At 45.7% G+C, this 15,201-nt stretch overlaps 1 protein-coding gene across 6 annotated transcripts in view; it reads right to left on the reverse strand.

Moving 5' to 3' along the window:
- PTPRA (protein tyrosine phosphatase receptor type A) overlaps nucleotides 1-15,201 on the reverse strand; it is a 127,220-nt gene that overhangs the window by 54,865 nt on the left and 57,154 nt on the right. For 4 of the 6 annotated variants that reach the window (XM_075148407.1, XM_075148412.1, XM_075148411.1 and 1 more), the window contains one exon: nucleotides 13,624-13,695. The exons of 1 other annotated variant lie outside the window; for it this stretch is intronic. In XM_075148407.1, coding sequence (XP_075004508.1) covers nucleotides 13,624-13,695 — 72 coding nt within the window. Of the gene's footprint in view, nucleotides 1-7,413; nucleotides 7,436-13,623; nucleotides 13,696-15,201 lie in introns of those variants that run through there. One more of the 6 variants, XM_075148408.1, reaches the window with a different exon arrangement.

Raw genomic sequence — 15,201 nt, forward strand, 5'->3', positions numbered from 1 at the left:
TTGGAACTGCCCCCTTGGGTTTACCTACACGACTTGACATGGTTTGATAAGCTAACGTTTGGACGTTAAGGGGCAATGGCCCCTCTTTTAGAGGTTATGCATTCAGCCCAGCCATATTACACGTAATTAAAGGCTGTTCCCATCGCACGAGTGTTTCTGCTGCCTCCATTATCACTGCAGCTGGTGTCCAGCTCCGCTCAACTTCAAGTTACAAAGGTCTACGCTCAAGTTCAAGAGTTTTGCTGGCTGGCTACCTTCATTCCTTCTTATTCAAAGCATTTAACCATGTGCTTAAGTCCTTTTAGTGCTTCGCCAAATAAAAACGCCTTGCTATACAAGGGTCTGAAAGCCAAAGGGAGCGTTTTTGGTGGGAGGGCTGCTCCAGGCAGGAATCCCTGTTGAGAGGGATGGGAGGGAAGCTCGCACTGCAGAGGGACTATCTGCTTGCATTAGCAGCAAAGTTTATTTCCCACCCTTGTACAGCATGGTCTAATATTTAAAAATATTCAGCTGACTTCAGCGTGTCCACATCTCCTGTGCCCTTTATTTTTCTGATGGCTTCTCCTGGATGGGAAGTATGGGAACATCCAAATTGCAGCAACTGAGCAAAGAGCCAGGAACCACTGCAGTCACTGGCCTGGGGCCAACTTTGGCTTTTTTGTTTAAAATGCAACTTACAGAGAGCTATAAGAATAAATATGTATTCTAAATGCTCTAACACTTATTAGAGGTCTAAAAGAAAACAGTCTTGGAAATAGGAAATGCAAATCCGAAGGGAAAGCCAGAGCACAACCAGGCAGCCTGCCCTTCCTTCGCTGCACGTCTCCTTTTCTTGGCTGCGAGGCGCAGCAAGGAAGTGATTATAAAGCATTTATTTGCAAAATCACAGCCAATAAATCCAATAGCAACAATACCCTCCCTCGCATCGCTTGTTCCTTGGTGGAGGGGAATGAAGGAGAGGCATAGGTCCAACAAGCAGGCAGGTGCATGGCAGCAGCTCTCCTTTCCGAAGCTTTTCGTGAAGCGTTCAAGCCCATAAGGTGCAATATTCATCCAGGCTGTCCCCTAGCTCTGCGCACACCGTTTTGAAGCCCTAGAAAATAAAAAACCCTAGAAAGGCTATGAAGATTGTGATATGAAAACCTCTTAAAAGGTTAAAAAAAAAGGACTGGGCTGTCAAATGAGGAAATGAGTAAGGGAGAGCATTAGAGAAAATAAAATGGTACAGAAAAAGCCATCTAATTCTCCTCCCCTTTCCTGGATACAAATACCATCACAAGAAAACCATAGGAAGCGAATCTGACTGCTTTGAAAATCACTGAGGTCAAAAGCATGACAGAAGAAAGGAAAAAGGATTAAACAAAGGGATGATATTATCTACACAGCTATAATTCAAACCTTCAAGGTATAAATAGCTACACTACAGGGCTCAATTCAACCACTAATTTACAGCGCAGTCAGGAGGGGGGAGGCAGATCCCCATCCCCACAAGCAGATTAATCCTTAATTGCTTATTTTTGTACTTCTGACACCTTTCTTTGAAGTACTAAAGCTGGTACCATCTCACAAAAGGCACTGGCGAGCCTGAGAATTGCAGAGATGGGCCTTGCTGCTGCTTGTTCAGGGCTGCAATGGCCCGTGCACAGTCCCAGATGCTTTGGTGGGTCCTCTGTGCAAAGAAAAAAGGAGATGGCTCTAATCCATAGGGACAAGAGGCAGTCAAAGCCTGGTATTCGCCAGTTTGACAGAAAGGGAAGCAGGGCTCAGATGGCTCATGTTTCACAATGTTTTCACATGACCTTAACTGCAGATAAATACTTACTGGGATATTCAAGTACTTCTGAGCACTTCAATCACTTCAGTGGCTTTGTAAATCCCTCTAGAAATACTCATAAGGACAGCGTGTATGATGCCGAGATAAGAGGAGCAGGATCATCAAGATTGTCAGCTGGTGGAGACGGTGGCTTTCACAAAGCCATCACCCAACCGCTCACCCAGTTTTCTCTCCTTCCCCCTCGACTCATCTTGATTCACGTGAGGAAGGCGATGACAGTGATGGAAACGTAACTGTACGGGTGTTTCTTCAGTCCCTGCATACATCTCCTCTCTTATTACATTAATTTTTAGGGGACAAATTGCTTCACTTGCTTCACTCTTCACCGCATTGCTAACTTCGGCATTTTGGTTCAAGAGCACATCCCTGGGTGAAGGGGGAACGGCTGCGTGTTTGGCGCTTTCCTAATCATACCGGCTGCGTCCAGACATCCCTTGCACACCCTCACGTATCTAACAGGTTAATTAACCAGCAGCACCCCGCCCCTGCTAACGCAGGTCCTCATTGCATTCCAGCTTATTTAAAACAAACAAAAATGTCCCTGGCATTTTTTGACTGGTGAGATACAGCATCTGATGTTTCACTGTACAAGATAAAAATTACTATCCAGCAACGCGTCAGACTTCATTTAGCCACCAATATTGTTCAAACACCATCTGATCAGTCACTAACCTCTTGATGGTACCCAATCTCTGCTACAAAATTCCTTGCTTATTGCTTTTGGGGAGCATCCAGCTTGGTCCCACTATCAGCAGATCGAGGGAGGGGATTCTGCCCCTCTGCTCTGCTCTGGTGAGACCCCCCCTGCAGTGCTGCGTCCAGCTCGGGGGTCCCCAGCACAGGACAGACATGGACCTGTTGGAGCGGGTCCAGAGGAGGCCACAAAATGGATGGAACAGGGGGATGGAACAGCTCTGCTGTGAGGAAAGGCTGAGAGAGTTGGGGTTGTTCAGCCTGGAGAAGAGAAGGCTCCGGGGAGACCTTATTGCGGCCTTTCAGTGCTTAAAGGGGCTTGTAAGAAAGATGGGGAGAGACTTTTTAGCAGGGCCTGTTGCGACAGGACAAGGGGGAATGGTTTTAAACTAAAAGAGGGGAGATTCAGACTGGACATAATGAAGAAATTTTTCACAATGAGGGTGGTGAAACACTGGCCCAGGTTGCCCAGAGAGGTGGTAGATGCCCCATCCCTGGGAACATTCCAGGTCAGGCTGGACGCGGCTCTGAGCAACCTGATCTAGTTGAAGATGTCCCTGCCCATGGCAGAGGGGTTGGACTAGATGACCTTCAAAGGTCCCTCCCAACCCAAACCATTCTGTGATTCTACGATTCTGTGCCCCCGGTGGGTCATTTCATTGAGATGTCCCTCTGGAAACCGTACTCCAGGATGAGTGTGCAGCTAGTGGGAAGAAACACTTCTCGATGATGCATACTTTCCTACCAAAATAGAAGCAGCATCTTTAAATACAAACAACTTTTAGCTTACAGCACGGCTGTCCTTGGGAGAAGATTTGAGCCAACCTCTTCAACCAGCTTTAACTACTGAAATCAGGCAGGGAAGAATTTGTCAAAGACAGAGTGTTGTTTTCTGTGTAACAGCAGCCGTGTGCTCCAGTCGGATTAAATGCCATGTAGGCTGGTGAGAAAAAATAACTAAAAAGTTACCAATATGAATGCTTAAAAAGTAGCACATTTTACCAAATACAGATGTTAAAGCAAGATTAGAAAAAAAATTAAAACTTGTGGTATGAAACCCTCCAAATATATGTTAAAAAAAATTGTATAACAGAAAATTCTTCCATATTTTTGCTCCCAAGAATAAAGATAATGGCAGATCAGCAGCTGAAAGGGTCTGAAAGTCGTCTTGTTGTGAGCCTTGCACTTCCCAGTTACCACCCTGTCCCATGCCGTGCGTGTCCCTGGTGCCCTGAAGACAGACACAGCCAGTGACCTTGTTTCTTGTGGCCAGTGACCATGGCTCCCCATCACCCTCACACAGACAATTAGTGTTAATAGTCTGTAATCCACCATGAACATCTAAAAGATCTAGTCGGCTCTCATCAAGGAAAAGGGCTGGGACAACAATTGCATGGAAGGGAGCATCTAATTGTTAAAAATCCCATTTACTTTAAGATTAAACAGTTTAAAGCATATTCAGAATCTGAATTAAAGAATCTGATGTAAAGAAATCATAATCACCAACGTTTAGGCATAAATCTACCCAAACTCTTCAGTGAGTCCTTTTTAACAGCACGAACTTTTTAATTAAAAGCAGAATCATGGCAAAGGGGCATTCGTGTTGACATCAGGTTTTGCAGATGTCTATCGAAGCCATCCCTACCGCTCTCACTCCAACACAGCAATAACGCCACATTTCCATTTTCCAGAAGTCGGAGTCAGTTTGCTTTCTAACCCGCAAAAAGGCTTTCGCCTTGGTTACTTTTGGTTTCTGTTTAGCTTGCACAGAAGATATTTTGCACTTGGGATGAGCTCAGAGTGAAGCAAGTAGTGATGCCTAAGGAAAAGTGCTTGGTTTTCTTTCCCAATCTGTTAATAAAAATAGGTGTATGGACAAAATAATTCAATCCCAGATGCTGAAAAGCAGAGGGCAGATTTTAAAAGGAAAAGTCTGGCTCATGGTGAAGAGAGGCAGCAAATCAGTTCATGACATTTCTTCCCTTCTGTGACTGAGAAAAGTTTATTAAAATTATCATGATTGCTGATATAAAATGAAATAAAGTCATTTCATTACAAGCAAGACACAAACCACTGAGGAAGAGCTTCTCCCCCTGCTAACGCTTAAAATATAGGGCTGCTTTCGTTAGACTATAAAGCAGCAATGCTCAAAGCACAGTATGTGGACCAAAGGTGATCCTGAGCATCCCAGTGACAATCTGCATCCCATCACTTGAACAGCATTTTCAATTAAGCACTTGATAAAGATTAATCATCGTCTTCAGCAAGCTGACAGCCATTCAAAAAGCACAGAAACAGCTACTTTAAAAACAATGAAAACTCTTAAACACCTGCCTGAAGGATGAAAAAAACTAGTGTCTAGCAGGTATTACCTTTTTTTATTAAAGGGCAAACAAAACTGAATCAGGGAGTAGATGTTTTAAAGCAGTTAATGCAGAGGAGAAAGTGGGTTGCCATCCAAAATCTCACTAAAACATCTTCCCAAATGATACATTTCAGGCCTCTTCAGAAATAAAGAAATAGCTATTAAATAGGTTTCGATCGAGCCTCTGGCTGGTGCTCAGGAAAAGGACTTAACAGATTTGCCTCTGAAGCGAAACAGCGTAACTGGGGAAGCAGCCACCAAGAAAAGGAGGCAGCATCCCCCGGCGATGCTGATCTTCCACTGAGCAACTGGCTCAAAACCACTTGTATACTGGGCTTCCCAGTTTGCTTTTGTGTCTGTGGATACCTGTTAGTGTCCTCACTATAATATTTGAGGGTAGCTTCAATGCTGCTGACGGCACCTGAGCCAAACCGGGCGCGGTGGGAGCTGGGGTGTCTCGCCGCAACCCAACGGGCTGGGCTGGCAGCTGAAAAGCAGAAAATTCATTTCCTGCGACCGGTCACTTGGGGAAACAAATTTTCATTACTCATAATGTGTGTCTGAGCTCTCAGACAGCAGCCCTGAGCCCCTGACAGCTCTGGTAGGAGGCAGAGCAGCACCAGCAGCACGGGTGTCGAGATCTTCTTGCACCCCAGCACCCGCAGGGCGCTGCAGAACCAGGGCTCTGCCTTTCTTCAACAGCAGTATTTTAAAAAGTGGTGACAAGCCAGCGAGGTGGCCTGACACGCACGGTTAGTGCCTCTGCAGCTGAAGGCGCTGATCCATTGCGACTCTAGTTTCAGAATGGTTTTTTGACTGTAACTGGTGTCTCTAAGGGGACACCTGGTCTAGCAATGGGAGGAGAGCACGCAAGCAGAATCCCTGTCCTCTCCGAGTGGCTCAGGCTGCACGTTCATTCGAAGATGCAGACCCAGAAGAAAACACCCAGGCAATGCCACCACTCCCGACGCAGCCCTTCACGAGGATCCCCGGGTGCAGAAGCCATTCCCAGGGTTCCTGACTTGCACATCCCGGTTTGGGGAAGCATTCAAGGGCAGAGCTCCAGCCCTTCCAGATAACTTGCTTTTTGCTCAGTAACTCTTTCCCTCTAGATCCTTCAAGCTCTCACTGCTCTTGATCAAGATGTCCCACCATCTGCCCTACCACGTCTATAACTTATACCACGTCTTTGGGGTGAAAGAAGCGAGATGCCAGGCATCCCGGCAAGCGCCCGCTCAACATCCATCACTTCTTCCTCCCACGCACCTCTGAACACACCTCTCCGAGTCTTCTTACATGGATTAAAATGCACCAACACAACGTGCATCCTGACCAACTTCTCTCCTGAACAACCCAACCCAGCTTCAACAGTTGCTCAAGTCATCTTTCTGCTGCCTAATCTCTAGAGTCGTCTCCCTCTCCTCCTGCAGAGCTCTCACGTCCCCTCGACTTCTTGCTCTGCAAGGAGGAACACTGCACACAATCACACACGATAACTGAACGTAAATGGACTGCAGCTGCAGAGACCTTCCTGCTCAGTCACACCTATACCTCAGAAGCTCAGATGTCAGTTTAGATGCCATAACAGCCACTCATTTCCCGGGGGGAAGAGCAGCATTTGATCCTCAAAACTAGTTTGTCTCAAAAATGAAGCTTTTTGTAAAAACTAAGGCACTGGTTTCCTTAGCAGCGAGGTCTTGTTCACACGATCTTGTTGACTTCTCCGACCCCCTGTACAAGACTGGAAGCAGTCCACATTAACGTTTTGTTTTTTTTTTTAAATTTTTCTTTAAGGACCAGGTCTAGTTGAATTTATAACCTACAAACTTCCTCTAGAACTACAGCAGTTTGACCTTATACTTCCTCAAAGCTCAGCCCAAGGTAAGACCTGAGGTTGCCAAGAACATCTGCTGAGCGAGGTGCAGTCAAGCCAGCCGCTGTACAGCACGGCACCTTGCAGTGGGGAAAGGAAAGAGCCATGCAGAAGTAAAACGCAGCATTATTGTAGTATAAACTCCATCTATATTTGAAGTATTTTACTTTAAAGAGCTTTCTCCCTCCCTCCAGCTCTTCAAAGTGCTCCTCAACCTTGCTGAATTGCTCATCAAGGCACATGCACCACATCAAATAGAAGCAGAACCCGGCCAGCTGCAACGTTTGCTCACGCACAGCCCCCATCCCCACAAATGCTCTCTGCAGCAGGAAACCCCTATGGATTACAGTATTCGTTTCCCCAAATATCGTACGCTTCACCCGGTACCACCCTCCTCCTGCACTACACCAGAGCCAACTCATAGACTGGGCAGAAGCACCTGGGTAACAGAGAGGACAGGCGAGAAAGGGAATATGTCTTGCAAAACACATCAACCTTGATGGATATCTACAAAACGCATTCAAAAAGCAAGTCTGGGAATTAAATTCCCTCTCACTGAGCAACGGTCAACCAAAAGCTAGGTTCCCTCTAAAACTGTCCTCCTTGGTCTCCAGATAATCCCTCCACATTCCACAAGAAACAATTTACCTCCTTCCCCAGCAAGCACATCCCTCGGCTCCGCAGGTACCAACTGTCCGCTCTCTCACTCGAAGTGTTATTATATTTGGATGAAGCTCAGAGCAAGTGGCTGAGCTTTTAAGACCGATAACGCATTTTGTCTCAGAACTGGAGGATTTACGCATCAAAAGCTTGTCTGCCTCTCCCCAACTGCAGCAGTTTACCTGCTACCAGATATTACTTCTCATAAAATGCACCTACTAAAACCATCAGGGGTGAAGCATCACAGCACTTGTAAATGCTCTGCTCTCCTAGAGAATACTTAAGTATTCCAGCCTGCCTTATCCCCCCATGTATATCCACACACCAAAAAAAACCCCCAAATATCTGATTGCCCTCAGAATGACTCCGTGTGAAAAGGGAACAGGTCCCTGACCGAGCACCAGCGGTTCCTCACCACAAGTACATCATACACACGTATAATATAAGTATGACAAATCCGTCCAACCACCGACTGGAACTGCGAGAGGTCCACGTGTCGCTTGCCAAATTCCCGTAGCATATATAATTTTTTTTCTTCTATTTAATCACTGCATAAGCCACAGAAGATTTAGACAGCAATATTAAAGGAAAAGTCACCGGTCAAGGGAAAGAGGAAAATACCGGTGACGGTGCCAGCCCGAGGACAGGGGATTTCCATGCTCTGCTCTTGGAAAGACCTGATAGGATTGATATATTTGTTTTAGCTTTCAGTGGGGAACTTCAGGGATTTGGACTACAAAACACTTCACAAGAATTGAGTTCTGGAAAAGGAGAGATGAGAAGTTAGCGCTGTTAGTAACCGCTGACCTGCCTAACCACATCGCTGACCTGCCTCCGGCTGACCGAATGTATTCCAGAAACGTGGATGTGGTTTATAGCACTTAGTAAGGTCTTGGGGCAAGAAACCTATTCGGTGCAATTCCATAATTTCATGGCTTTTGGTTTATATCAGCTGGAACCAGATGTTCTCCTCCGGCCCCTCCAGCTGCAGTGTCCTCTATATTTGGTACTGTGAAAAAATGGTGAGAAAGGCACCCCAAATCTGTCACTAAAGCCGTTGCACTCGTGCCTTTACCAACAAACACAAAGCATGGCTGATTAAATTCCCCCTCCTCGTCTTACTTAACAAGCATTTCTGCCATCAGCTCTAGCCGAGGTTTTGAATAACCTCTGCAGTGGCCACCGATGGAAGCCTCCTGTGCTACAGGGAGGCCACTGCCACCCAGAGTTGGGGGTGCAGAAGACCTTTCATCTGCTCTTCTTCTTTGTTTGCCTCCCACCATCAGATAGCAGGGATCTTCTCTGTTAACACACTCTCCCGAAATGGCCAGGATGGGGAATGAAAAGCTGACAACAGCATAAAGAATGCCCTGAAAAAGCAGGAACGGGCACCACCGATTAAAAACAAAGGTGACCCCGCACCACTCCACCCTTCAGAGGCACCTCCCGGCTCCTAGAGACGACGAAGGAGCCCAAACGTTGTCCCTTCCGCGTCTTCACTTCCTCGACTTGTCATCTCCTCTGATTGTTCTGACCAGGAGTAGATAAACTCTCCAGAGGCGAGGAACTCACCTTCACATCTGTTACACAATACTAATCCACCAGAGCAAGGCAGGTTTGGCTGGAGGACTAAGCATTACTTGCTCAGAGAAAGATCCATTTTGAGCTGTAAAAATAATAATTTAAATCGCCTAATATGTTATCTGCCCAATTTGGAGGATCTATTCCTTTAAAGGAGATGTGAATCAACTCAATCCTTTCATGGGACCAAATATAATCGAAGCAGAGATGTGTTTGAAGCCATCAACATGAAAAAAATTGTTCCTATAGATTCAGGTCCACCAGTATTAACAGTAACCGTGTGTTTAGCTGTAATTAGCACTGCTTGATCTCAGTGGAGACGTGATGTTGAGGAAGCCCTCAAAACTTAGCAAGCAAACACCACTGAAAACCTGAACCCAGGCTGCAGACCACAGCTGCAACCCTCCTGAAAGCTGAAGCTGTGGTCGCCACACCCTGCAGAACAAGGGCTGGCAACGTATTTTTGAGGCAACCATCAATTTGGTGCAGTTTCCTGGCTGACTCGGGTGACAGGTACATCAGTTGCTGGTATCAGTTTTTCAGGACCGAATTTCAATAAAAATCACACATCTCAGAAGGATGCAAGAGCAATCGATGTCTGTGCACTGACGCCAAATTAACATAAAAATGAGGTTTTCCTAAACACCTGCAAGAGGAAACCTGCTTGCAGAACAAGTTACCAAAAAAAAAAAAAATACTATTCAGGGAGGCAGTTGTCAGAAATAAGACGGAGGGTGGATGTGTTTATTTATACACAGCACCTCCAAGTGCGGGTTGCAGGTCCCAGCACGCTGCCCGATGTGGTTTCTGTAAGCAGTTGTCTCCTTCACGTCCCCAGCCCGCAGCCAGCTTCAACAGCGCACGCTGGAGGTGTGTGTTTAGTAGTGATGGTTTGTGAAACAGTTCACACGAATCCTGGGGTATTTTTAGCATGCAGCAGGCCAGGAGGTTAGCTCACATCGGTGCCATCAAATTCAGTATAGAAGTTTGAAGCTTCATAGGAAAGAGGTGGGGAGAAGTACCTATGGACTTAGTAGCATCAGTAATTTGTGATTTCTGGTCTCAGGTAAACCTCTGCCTTTCCAAAAAGCCCTCCAAGGCTCAGCCTGCACATCAACAAATGCCAAAATCTGACAGCGATCTTTAAAACTTTGAGAAGGACTGCAGCTTTGACCGAAACTAAAGGAGCAAATCTTCCAAGTGGGAGTAAAAGCACTTCTTGGCTTGGTCACCATCCAATGCAAAAGCCACCAGGGTGAACTGCAGAACTGCGATGGGTCCCAACCCATCACCTCCTCTTTGCTTCTCCTGCAGTTTGCTCACAACTGTGTGTACTCAGTGAGAAGATCAAGCTATGGCACCAGTGCATGGCACCAGTTCTGAAGAACAACCCTCAAGAGAGAGGGTGCAAGATCCGACCGCTGTGGCAGCTGACGCCTCTATGCAGCCTCCCTTGCCCGGGCTGGACGAGACGGAGGTGCGCAGCAGCAGCAGCACTCCGACAACAAATTAAATTTCGAGTTAATATGGGAACGCATACCAGAGGAACGAGCCAACCACAATTACCGACTCCTATCTGGCAGGAAAGATCTTTCAGTTATTGTGGGTAGCGCTGAAAACATCAGCTCGGCAATCGGCACTGCTGGAACCGGCGAGAAGAAAACCACACACGTCAAGCTCTTCTGCAAATCCACAGGGCACGTCGGCTTGGCTCCCACCTCCCAAAAGATGTTGGCAACGCAGCTGGAAAAGGCACAGGGAAGGATACGGATGGTCCGAAGGTAGCGAATGGCTTTGGATGGACTTTGTTGAAACAAGGTAAGTGGTTTTAGTACTCACCCTCTCAACAAAACACGGCACTCAGCTCAGCACTGCACCGGTATCGATATGACTGTCACCTCCACGCCTGGATGGTTCCCTGCCCTTTTGAGTAGCTCGCTGTAAGCCTGTACTTACCTCCGACCATATGCACAACCGTAACACGCTCAAAAAACCCACTGGTGCCAGGACACACACACAGCCTGAACGGTATCTGCATCAGTGGCGATTATCAATCAGCGTATCTGGCAATGTTTTGCATATTCAAATACAGATGTCTCAACACCGCGCCGTGTCTCGATCTCATTATACACCTCTCTCCTATTGCTTTCAACACACGCCGGTGCTCTTCCCAACCCAGGACCATTCCCACGAATGATGGGACCACTAATACCCCACCAGTCTCATCGCTAACACCTACACCTGGTGCTCTGTGTCATGGGGATTTATTTCAGTAAACGAAGAAATTCTCCTCCTTGTTTTCCCCTATCAAAGCCAATTTTTGAGAAAATAAGTACATTACACAAAGTATTTTAGATTAACATCCCGACATGTTTACCTTATCTTTTCTACTGTCTACAAAAAGAAAATAAAGGATTACAAGCAAATTATTTAATGCCATGAGGTGTAGTCAAATTTTAAGTGAAGATGACAGATTTAGCATCCATGTAGAATTTTGAGTAAAATAAAAAGCCTGCCTTTCTACATGAAACCTGGTTTTAAGTCACCCAAACTTCAAGTGATTCTTTCATCGCTCTTCCTATTCCTATGAGACATCGTAATTTTAAATATTGGATAATTTGAGTCTGCAGCTTGAAGGTTTCTTCAGAATGTCAGCTTCTTGCTTTTTGTAGACAGACTGATGACACTGTAGCTAATTTGCTTAATTAGCGATTTACAGAAAGATCTCTCTACGAGAACATAAAACCCTTCAAATTAAATGCTTTAAGTGCAGAATCAAGAGACCATCCATAATGATTGTTTACTCCCATCTTCTACATATTTTTGGGCCACACTATTTCTATCAGCAGCTCCTGCGATTGATGGCATTATAATTCCTAAATACAAAACTGAACTCTGCAAGAGGCCAAGCATAATTGTCCCAAGTTTTTCCTAACAGGAGGATGTTGCTTTTTAAAAAACCTGGGATGAGAAGGAAAGAAGTCAGCACATAAAATAAACACACACATCCAGACGCCGTCGCACAGCCTAGAAGGAGTTTTCCCCTTGACTTCAGCAGCTTTGTTTCTATTACTCCATCTTTCCTTCCCCCAAGCACTTAGCTTTTGCTGACCGCTGCATCCAGGCACACAAATCCTTCTTCTAATGGGTGCTCTGGTACCGAGAAGCACGGGGAGAAGGCTTGCACAGATGTTCATTTTGTAACAAACAATAATTCATGCAAATCCCTGCTCCGAGCAAATTCCACAGTAGTGCATCTTATCGCAAGCCAAACAAAAAAAGTACAAATACATTTGAGAACTGTAAACCTGTATTAAAAGAATTTGCTCTAGTTACAGCTTGAATTTCCCCCTCTCCCTCCAACGACTCAGCCAGTAAACTATCCACCGACACTAAACACCAACCAAACCACTAATTCCACCCGTGCTAATAAGAAGCATAAACCCCAAATGCAATATAAAGCAAAGCCTGTGTTAAAGTACGACAGACATAACACACCCCACGTTCACCCACGATACTTTCCTACACGTTTACAGTCCGAATAAATGCAAGAACAAAATCCCGCCCGTGATGTTGGTCTCACCAAACATCTCACTGGCCTCCAAAGCAGAGCATCCAACTTTGCTATATTTTGGGTATTTGCAGATTGCAGAGGTTTGATACTTCGGTGGGAACTCAGAGACAGCTCTACTACCTTTTCAGGCTCATAAATTGAAATGTTATGAGGGTGTAGAGCAAAGCCTGGAAATGCATAGGGTCCTCTTGCCTGAGTAAAGTCAAGACGGCTTTTTGAGTTTTTTTGACTGCAAGGGGAAAGGTCGACTCACATTTAGGAGTCTAGACGGTGAGTACGGTGAAGACCTTCTTTCCTACTGCAAGAGGAGGCAGAGACCAGCAGTGACCATGGCACCACCCGGATGATGCTTCTGAGGACAACAGCCATGGCAGGAATGACCCAGTAGGACAAGAATCCAGGTATTGAAGTATCACGAAAACTACTTATAAATATATGTAACTCCGCACACATTTGTATTTTCTTTTCTGAATTTGTCCAATCTGTCCAACTATTTGGATTTTAAATCCCTATTTAAAATCAGGGATTTTCCTCCATTTCATTAATCAATAATTGAGTACTCTCTTGCCACATTTGGAGATAGACCAGTTTTCCACAGAAGCTCAAGATGATGAAAATAAACTAATAAAATATATTTTTAGGGTTTTTTTTTGAGAAGGCAAGTTAGAACCTGAATTCCAACTCAACCACTACGTTTCAGCAGAACAAAAAAATCCCTGTGCTGAGTGCTCTCAAATAAGAGTCATGCCCCTTCCAACTCCGCACCAACAGAGACCTTATTATCCTTTGGGGGAGGAAGTCGGATTTTTTCCACTTAGTTACGTTCCCAGGTAGTTCTTAAATAAGATTTCCCTTCCCCCTGTGTTTAAAGGGATACCTTAACACAACAAGTTAATGCCTTGGCCATGTGCTGCTCCATACGGCCATCGCTGTGTACTGAACCCTAAAATAGAGCGATGACTGGCCGGCCACCAGCGAGCGCAATTTTATTTCAAGGAGAGGACAGATGCCAAGATGCCAAAATTAACAACGCTTCTTCCTACCTTAATTATCATAAGTAAATCATCCACCTGCATGTCATTAGGAGCCCATAAAGGTTCTTCCAGTGGTGCCCCCTGTAAACAAACCAAAAGACAAGCTTTTAAAACCAGAGTTAAAATTCACCAACATCTTTGGAAAACAGTATTTTTACTGCCACCAGCAAGGTGATTCCAGTTCATTTTACCTATATGCAAAATGCAGCTTTTCATTATTGCTCAAGCTAGAGACACACTTGAAAAAATGAAAATAACTTTTAAATATGGAAGGCAAAATCGTGGGAGTTTCCAGGGTTAAAGTGCTTTTGGGCAGAGGCAGCAGCAGGTGATTACAGGTCAGCAGCAGCAGTTACAAATGAGAAGGAGACTCTGACATCCACAGCTTTGCTTGGTACGTGCACTGCTGTTTGGGGTAAAGTAAAGTAAAGTAAAGTTTAGGAGGGTCCACAGCTACAAGTAGTAGATAATTTTTATCGTAGTGAAGGCATCGTATTTGCCTTGAGCTCCTAAGAGTGAGTATTTACCCAGACACAAGCAGTTGGGGCATTTGAAAAAGCGGTTCTGTGTGTGTTCATTTATTCCCATCCCAAGGAAAGAAGTCAGAAAGCCACACGGCAGTCACCAGGACTTCTGATGGCCACGTACCAGTGAGCCACCAGCGAACTTCCCCAAGCCCAAACCTCTCTAGATACAGACTTCGGCTGTAGGGTCAAGTGCAACGCTACAGGGAACAGGCTGAAGCTTGTCCCTGCGGCTCAGGTGACCTGCCGTGACGGTTGTGATGTTCCCACACCTCTGCACAAACCAGCTCCCTCCCCACCAGTTCTCGGACGTGGGTTCCTCGCTCCATCAGCAAAGCCACACTGCAGGAGCTCACAGTTCACTCGCGAAGTCGAGACTGTTCCCGGCTGATCCCCACTTTTACCTGATAAACCAACTCGCTCCCAGTCTCTCCATCTCTGTTCTCCACCCCAAAATATTTTTTTACCTACATTGGCCTTGAGGCAGCAGCGGGCTCCTTGCAGGAGTTTGCAGAACCAACCCCTCCTTTCACTAATCCCATCTTCTGGGCTGATGCTATAAAGTACAAAATTAGAGACCTGAGGCAGTTCTAGATTTAGAGTTGAATATATTTAACCAAATTAATATTTTTTTCCTACCGACGTCTTTTCTCCCCAGCCTTGGGCAGGATGCGACCCAGCCATCTGCTCTGTCGGTGCCAAGTAGCTGCGGAGCTCAGACATAATCCCTGGGTGATCTCCTCATTGCTTTTCATCCTACTCAAGTGTTGACTCGAGCACTTGTTCAATTAGACAAGTCTCAGCACTTCAATCAGATGGGCGCACAAGGCTGATTTTTACCTCCACAGAGAAGAAAAAATCTGATTTAGTTGAGTGTGATAGAACCAGGAGCTTCAAAGCAACGAGACCTGGAGATCTCGTCTGCTCTGAAATCTGCCAGGATCGCTGCTTAACCTGAGCAGACCACCAGCAACCAGCAACTTCCATTTTAAGAGAAGTTGAGACACAGCAGATTAAAAAGACATTGGAGCTGGCAGGGAGGAGGAGAGCTGGGTTACTTTCC

This window comes from Calonectris borealis, chromosome 4 (genome assembly GCF_964195595.1).
Source record: "Calonectris borealis chromosome 4, bCalBor7.hap1.2, whole genome shotgun sequence".
Classification (NCBI taxonomy): Eukaryota; Metazoa; Chordata; class Aves; order Procellariiformes; family Procellariidae; genus Calonectris; species Calonectris borealis.